Source organism: Melanostigma gelatinosum, assembly GCF_949748355.1.
Source record: "Melanostigma gelatinosum genome assembly, chromosome: 2".
Lineage (NCBI taxonomy): Eukaryota > Metazoa > Chordata > Actinopteri > Perciformes > Zoarcidae > Melanostigma > Melanostigma gelatinosum.
In genome coordinates, this window is record NC_136635.1 from 16,983,218 (window position 1) to 16,991,620 (window position 8,403).

Consider the following 8,403-nt stretch of genomic DNA (forward strand, 5'->3'; position numbering starts at 1 on the left):
TACCAATGTCGCCACAGCTGGTATATTGTTATTTGTGTTATAATGATGACTTTAAAACAAATCAACTTTCCTCCTAAATAACCTTAGATATTCATTGCCATCACATTGCCTCTTGAGAAGCACCTTGACCTAATAACTGAATGGCCCTGGACCAACATCTGCGCCTCTCCTCTCCTCCCTCCACTCTTCACACAGCCCAGGATTGAAATATCGCGAGACAGAGTGGAGGAAGCTGCTACCGCGTGTGTTTGTGTAACATGTCAGGAAATCCATCCAATGCCCTTTAATGCAATGACAGAACTGCGTCCATGGCGGGACATCTGAAGGTAATTCCAGAGACCATTTAGTCGATATCCCTGTTTCTTTTCTATAATCAGATACTTTTAACCGACGCCATGAAACTGGCTGTGATAGCTCCTGTTTGTTAGCTCGGTTGCTCCTCCTGACAGTGACGTTGAACCAGGAAACACTGCAGCTTAGCTTTGCTGCCTCTTTGCATACAGAAACACATGCAGTGGTGGAGTCTTTGCTATTAGCTCTCTTTGCCCTTTGGAAACTTAGACGGTTGTTGTAAGACAGCTGCTCAAAGACAGCTGCTTTATGTATTTAAGATGATGCAAAGTGTTGGCAATTAACGTAACAGAGAGAGCGAGAGAGAGGTATCTAAAGTCATAGTCTCCTCCGAAGGGTAACGTTAGCCTCCCTCTAATCACATAAACAGTGGAGAAATGTAACTTATTAGGCCTACATTTACTCAAGTACTGTACTTGTTCTTGAGTATTTCCATGTTTTGCTACTTTATACTTCTACTTTACTACATTTTGGAAGCTAATACCCTTTATTTTCTACTACATTTATGCGACAGCTTTAGTTAACTTCCCCAATCTATTAAACATTTATACCTGCAGTACACCTTTGAGGGAGCCTGAATGTTGGTATTGATCTGATAAGTGTAGCCAATTTAAAACATTGAATCTAATATGAAAAGCTAGCATTTATTCTGTTTGATTTACTGGTGAGAGGAACAAACGAAAGCCTGTTAACTCCGCCTAAATGCATTTATTTGGTGTAATTTATAAAGTATTTAATATATAGTATATGTTTTCAACAACACATGCATAAAACAAAGGTGTATGAAAGGTATAGCTCTTCTAAATGGCTGCTTTACCTATTCAAGATAAATGAAGGTGATGTGGAAATCAGAATCAGAAATGTAAACATGGTCAGGAATATTCATTTACGCACAAATTCGCTCTTCTCACGGCTCATAGATAAGGCCTATTGTGAATCGAGTCGCGATGGTTTGTCATTTTTCAAAAAGTGTTTCTGCTCACACCAAGTGATCCAAAAAAAAAAAGTTATTGCAGATTTAAGCACCATCAAAGTCCCTCCAATATACCTTTAAACACCGTATACAAAATCAGGTTATTGTGAAAATTCTTTCACTGCAAACAAGTTTTTAATGAACTACCACCAGTCTATTCACAGTAGTTAATGTCTGACGCGAGTGCTTTTTCAAGACTTTTTTTCATGCTCTTGTCCACAGAAGCAGTTAAAAGACGCCGTGAAGATCATCGGCTCAGGTAGCCTTCTGTTTGCCTCCTACCTCACTGCGGTCGGAGATGAGCGTTTCTACACCAATCAGCTGATGCCCCTGCTGCAGAGGATTGTGGGAGCAGAGACAGCGCATGTGTTGGCAGTGAAGATGATTGGTCTGGGTCTGGTTCCTCTCAACCGCTACCAGGACCCTGCATCATTGGTCAGCACACAACCTCACTTCCTGCTCACAATATCTTTCCATCGATCCAAGGCACCGTGCGACTTTGTTCTGTTTTTATGCATCTACAGGAAATGAACGTCCTGGGATTAAAGTTTAGAAACCCGATTGGGATTGCGGCGGGCTTCGACAAGCACGGAGAGGCCGTAGACGGGTTGTACAAAGTGGGTTTTGGCTTCGTTGAAGTGGGCACAATCACTCCCAAACCTCAGGAGGGGAACCCCCAACCACGTGTGTTTCGACTCGCTACAGATCATGCAATTATTAACAGGTACGTTTTTTTAATACGGAATAGACAATGTTGATGGTTTGCTCAACTGAATTTACACAGTAAATTCAGTGGATCAGGTAGGTTCTGATTTTGAGTTGCTTGCTTTATTGTATAAATTCATGACTTTTTCCTCCCTTCTTTTTGTCGATGGTGCTCTGTAGATCAATGCCCTTTTTTATTTATAGAACAGTAAATGAGTCATATTATTCTTAGTTTATGTTAAAATCCGTACGACAGGAAACAAGAGCAGGGGAGACTAATGTCAGTGTATATTGTCCTCACATCGCTCAGTATCTTCAAAGAGATTATGCTTCCTACAGGTCTGCTGCCAAAGGATTCACATTTATAAAGCTGTGTGTGTGTGTGAATAAGAGTTTGTGGGTTTACTCACGTTTTCTTTGCAGATTTAATTTGCAACACCGTCTCGAATGAGTCAAATGAAGGAAATCTTTTATTCACCAGCTCTCTCCTGATTGTGTGTCTCTCCCCCATTATACACAGTGAAATTGGTCATTTATGTTAATTTATATTTATGAGTTACCGCAACATACTGTATCTCTAACAATCCGATTTTAAAATGTTACATATTCTATCGATGTTTTTATTGAGTGACTTGATTAGGTTCACTCTAAGGATCACCTAGTTAGATAGAATGTATACAGCATTACCAGTATTTCCACAATATACTTTTGAGATAGTGCTTCATTTGCTTAATTACTCGCCGAATAATTGCAGTATTTCATTCATACAGCATCATGCAGTTATACCAAGAAATACGAATAAGCCCGGCTGCAGATCCCGCACTATAATTATGTGTGTGTTGCAAAAACAATAAAGTTTGTATTTTACAACAAGAAACGTCTCATTATAATAAAATGATTTTATCTTGAGACTTCATGCATGGTTGTAAGCACACAGGCAGAGTGTCTCTATGTGAGAGGATCCTCTTTACATTTCAGCCCCACATAGACACAATAACACAGTTTCTACTTGCTTTTGACCAAATTCCTTAACACGTCAAATTTAAATGTATTTTGACCCTTAAAGGGGAGATTAAATTAGTTAACCAACAAGTCATCACTGCAAGGAAAGTGTCAAATCTGGAGTTACAAAATGTGTCTGTGTGCTTCTAACCAGATATGGATTCAACAGCTGTGGTTTGGCAGCAGCTCAACAGAGGCTCGAGGCCAGGAGAGACACACAGCAGCAGCGAAGTGAAGGTTAGCAGCAGGCAGCGACTTCTCATTTCAGTGGGACATTTTTCAACCTGTTTCTAGTTTTCCCTTTTAAATATTGAAGTTGCTTTCAATTTTATGACTACAAAAAGTCTGAAATGAATCTGTCCTGTTTCTTTTTCCCGGTGTGCATTTATTATTTACTAGTTACTGTGTGTTTGTAACAGGGAAGCCAAATACTAACTTTGGCATGTGGTTAAATACACTTTTTTTTATTCTATTTGAACGATCTTGGCCTGTCCTTGTCTCACGTTTCCTCGTGTCTGATCCATACCTGCTTCCAGCTTATGTAGCTCATCAGCAGCCTCTGCCCCAGTTGAGTCATGGGTCTGATGATGCAGCCTGCGTTTGTGCTCGTCTGAACCTTTTCTGTTTGTGTGTGTATTTGTATTCGCATTTGCATGCGCACGTGTGTCTGTGTTTATAGCTGGCCTTCCCCTGGGCATCAACCTGGGGAAGAACAAGTTGTCCCAGGACGCAGAGGCAGATTACTTGGAGGGGGTGAGAGTGTTGGGCCCGCTGGCTGACTACCTGGTGGTCAACGTCAGCAGCCCCAATACGCCAGGTCTCCGGGATCTACAGGGGAAGGCTGCGCTCCGCCACCTCCTACATACGGTAGGACTGTCCAAATGTTCACTAAATTACTGGGTTGGGACCCAACAGTGACTAAAACACCTTGAAACGTCATCTTTTGGCCTCAGTGCTCACCGTTTCCTCCTCAAAAATAATAACAATAAGTGAAATAAAGTCACCGTCGTATACAGAAGAGCTTAATTATAACAATGGCTGAAATTACTTTACAGAGAAATTTGATAAAAAGTTATGTTTCTTTATTTGAACAGGGACAATGTACAAACAACATTAAACTTATATATAACAGGGAGAGATCTAATGTACTGGGTTTCAGCAAACAGCGTTTTTCTGCAGGCGGGATACCTGTTCAGGTATCAAACCCCATCGTAAGGCTTGAAAGAGGTTTTTGAATTTGTCAAAGGGATGCGTTCAAGCTTCAACATGGTGTTAGGCTGCTCTTTAAACAAAGCAACTATTCTGTATTTTTGTGGTGGAGCACGTCAGCCATCAATTCAAAGGCTGACTTTTCAATCCTTCTCGTTCCTGAGTGTTTGGGTCTGTCATCACAGTACACCGGGTTTCTGTCTAGTCTCCAGTAGTTGTAGCTCTCTCTGCCGCCTCACCTGATACACTTTCTCATCCAATCTGCTCAGGTGTTGAAAGAGCGTGACGCCCTGCAGGGGGAACGCAGACTCCCGGTCCTGGTAAAGATCGCTCCTGACCTCACTTCTCAGGACAAACGAGACATTGCTGATGTCGTCACTGAGGTTTGAAGTTCTGCCATTTTATTTCCTAACTGTGTTTGATTTGATTTTCTAGTTTGTGCTTTTAATTTCATTGTAATCTAATTATTTGTATTCTTTGCGATTTATTTTATGATATTAATGTAATATAATAATATTTAAATTTTTAATCTCTGCTGAGTTTTACATGTATAATAATAATAATAATAATGCATTTTATTTGTAACGCACTTTTCATTTTATAAAAATCTCAGAGTGCATGTGCAGCTTTAATTCAAATAGGAGTGTGTCCCTTGTGTCTGTGGACTAGTTGTTCTTTGGAGGAATACATTTAAATTCTTATTTTTCAGAATGTAAATCTGACTACTGAGAAAAATACCAGAAAAAAAAATACATTTCAGGTTTAAACATTCTGCTTTTATCGTGTACATCTTAAATATGTGGTGTTATTTTAGTGGTTGTATGTTCTTTGATCCCTTGAAAAACATTTTTCAGTGGAAAAAACCCAGAAGAAGTTCAGGTCCTCTAAATCTCCCTACTAGTAATAAAGAATATCATAAACTTTATATCTTCAGCATGTGTCCAAACAAAGTGGGTTTTTTGGCTTTGGCTTGACTGTTTTCAACACGGCGGCCGGGTTTTATTTTACAGGTAAACGGGAGATTAAAATATCTTTTCTTTCAAAAAGACATAGGAACCTTATCAGGGTATGATGACAGTTTGAGTTGATTATGTCTGTATATTACTACTAATAATACTTGAATGCACATGTACAGTTTCGACATGTTATGCAACATGTCATGAAAGACAAAAATTTTGTTTTTAAATACAGAGTGGTGTTTTTGTGCTCTTTGGAGCGAAGAGGAGGCAAACCTTAATGGAAGAGACATTAAGAAGAGAAAAGCTCAAATTAAACAGCACTCTGTCTCTCTTTTGTTGTCACAGTACATTTCACATTAGAGGTCTTCATGCATACAGACATCAGCTCTGCTCCTGAAGATGCAGGCACATATACAGGTGCATCTCAATGAATTAGAATATCACCGAAAAGTTCATTTATTTCAGTAATTCAATTGAAAAAGTGAAACTCGTATATTATATAGATTCATTACACACAGGGTGATATATTTCAAGTGTTTATTTCTTTTAATTTTGATGATTATGGCTGACAGCTAATGAAAACCCCAAATTTAGTATCTCAGAAAATTTGAATATTACGTAAGACCGATTTAAAAAAGGATTTTTAATACAGAAATGTTTGCCTACTGAACAGTATGTCCATGTAGGATATTGTAATTCATTGAGATGCACCTGTATGTGACTCACTTCCTGCCCTCTCCTTGGTGTTTGTTCTCCTTTGTGTTTGCAGCTGGGAGTGGATGGTTTAATGGTGTCTAACACCACAGTGTCCAGACCGGAAACACTTCAGGATTCGAATAAGTCTGAGGTCGGCGGTTTGAGTGGCCAGCCTCTCAAAGACCTCTCTACTAGCACTGTGAGAGAGATGTACAACCTCACTAAAGGTACTCATTTACACGCCGACATTTCCGATCACCTGAGTTTGAAGAAAGTTCATATGAAATATAGTAATGATGTTACTTTCTTTAGGTAAAGTGCTCATCGTTGGAGTTGGTGGAGTGGCCAGTGGGCAGGATGCTATGGATAAGATCCGTGCCGGTGCTTCACTGGTTCAGCTTTACACAGCGTTGACCTACCAGGGTCCGCCCGTAGTGACCAAGATAAAGCGAGAATTGGAACAGCTTCTTAAGTGAGTATCGCTGTGAATTGATTTTTGACAATGTTCTTATTATTGGAACATGTCACTCACCAAGTGAGCTGCTGAAATCTGTGAATGTAGCGCTTAACAGTCGGCAGGGCCACACACACAGAAGCAGTCCGACTATCACCAGGTCATCCACACTTGAGACTGTGCTTAATCTGTCTTCTTTTTGGCATTGTTGCCATGTTCCTAGGTCTCAGCAATCCTTTTGAGTTATCATAACTGATGGAAATGATAGCCCAAGCTTTACATATAAGTCCATAATAAACTATATTTATCCTCCAATGTTGTTTAAAAAGTCGACTCTTGAGTTTATGCATCAGCCTACTCATAGTGTTTGACAGGAACGAGTGTGCTATTATGTGGGCATATTGCTCTTGTGCATCAATTGCTTTGTCTTTTAACTGTAGAAAAATGTCTTAATTTTCAACACAAATAAATTCACCCCCTCTACAAACTTGTTTTTTTGTTTTTACAGAGAACAAGGTTTCAGCAGCGTCTCGGAGGCCGTTGGAGCAGATCACAGGGGAGCAGACAAGTCGACTCATAAGCAGAGCCCGCTGAAAGAGATGGTGAATGTTAATGTAGACACGCAGCACCTGTAGCTGCCATCTCCTCCAATCAGGCCAGATCATCCTCAACTTTTCCTGAACTGTGACGAATCCTGAATGATTGCGAATGTCCAGCCGTCTGCCTTCATTTCAGGATGAGATATGGTCCGAGCTGTGCTGTTGTATTCAGGAGCCGATGTGTGTTTGTAACTCTCTCAGACGTTCATCCTTTGTTACAGTGTAACAGCAACAAGTGTTTGTCAAATGCACACCGACACCAAAGTGTAAACGAACTAACCTCACAAACGTATACAAACTATTTTCTTGTGTATAAGGAAAATAATCTGACATGATGTCATTTGGATAAAATACCAAGTGCTTAGTTACTCTCAGTTTTAGGAACTGTTTAATACAGAGGTCCCATCGAATAATGGACAATTTGCTGAGTGCAAAAACTTCATAAAGACATATTCAAGATGATATTGCACAAAAATAGGAAAGTCTCATCCCTGGCAACTGAGAGGCACTAGCTTTCCCTCAGAAAACTGTATTTAAGTGATATTTGTTCCAGTGTGGGAGAGCCACAGCTGGAATCAAACTCCTATTATGGTGTTTTTTAATGAATTATTTAATGCTTCACAGAGGAAGAATTGTAATGAATTTCCTGTTCGCAATCCTTGAGTTCTCATGTGTAGATTGTCCTGTGAGATTATCACTACATTTTGCATTTGGTCGAGCTGTCAGAACCGTCCTTTTCTTTCCGCATCAAAAGATCTTTAATCTGGTGAAAGAAACGTGTACCTTTTGAGAGATCCACATTCTGCCAGTTTGAAATAATGTACTTGAATCTGAATGTGCTTGTACACTGTGCCGTCCTTTAGATTTTAGCGCCATCAGTTTTGTTCCAGTGTGTATGTGGAGGACAGCACGTGTTGAGGCGAATGAATCACACAGACTGGAAAATGTGCTTTAAGGTACAACTATAATAAAAACAAGGTTACGTTGCGCAAAGATGTATGGCCTTAAAAGAACTACGATGACTTTGCTTTGTGTTCCTGGAAGAAAGCCCTTCAAGTCCTCTTCTTTTAGCTAAGCTCTCACTCCCCACTGTTGTTATTCGCTGTGGGTATTGCGGCGTCATGGCCTCCCGATGGTAGTGACGGCTTCTTTTATTTTTATTCTTGGGTTTTTCCTCGTTCATCTGCACATTGAGATGCCGTTATAGGCTGTCATGACAACGCATGCTGATCCCAGAATAAACAGCGTGGCTTAGCCAGTGAAAGCAGCAACACTGAGGATCAGCTGTGAGCTTCCAGGCACCTCCATCCTCTTCCTTCCTCTCCCCGAGGCCAAGTCCAGACTGGCCTTCATCCCGTATGTGGTGTCACAGTAGGGAGGAGAGGGGATGCCTGGCTTCCAGACAAGCACAACTTAAAAACTGATGGCCACTTGGATGCACAGTTTCCCTAACAT

General features: G+C 40.4%; 1 protein-coding gene across 1 annotated transcript; it reads left to right on the forward strand.

The window, feature by feature from the left end:
* The first annotated feature begins 221 nt into the window (after window positions 1-221).
* On the forward strand, window positions 222-7,943 carry dhodh (dihydroorotate dehydrogenase). Its single transcript, XM_079289089.1, has 9 exons — window positions 222-326; window positions 1,547-1,759; window positions 1,849-2,048; window positions 3,186-3,268; window positions 3,711-3,898; window positions 4,510-4,623; window positions 5,969-6,122; window positions 6,208-6,367; window positions 6,858-7,943. The coding sequence occupies exons 1-9, from the start codon at window positions 309-311 to the stop codon at window positions 6,982-6,984; spliced, it is 1,257 nt and encodes a 418-aa protein (XP_079145215.1). The 5' UTR covers window positions 222-308; the 3' UTR covers window positions 6,985-7,943.
* The last annotated feature ends 460 nt before the right edge of the window (window positions 7,944-8,403 follow it).

Bases quoted from the DNA above. Each gene is read 5' to 3' on its own strand.
- dhodh (XM_079289089.1), top strand. The intron at 3,269-3,710 runs GTTAGCAGCAGG...CTGTGTTTATAG, and splicing joins ACAGCAGCAGCGAAGTGAAG to CTGGCCTTCCCCTGGGCATC. The intron at 4,624-5,968 runs GTTTGAAGTTCT...TTGTGTTTGCAG, and splicing joins TTGCTGATGTCGTCACTGAG to CTGGGAGTGGATGGTTTAAT.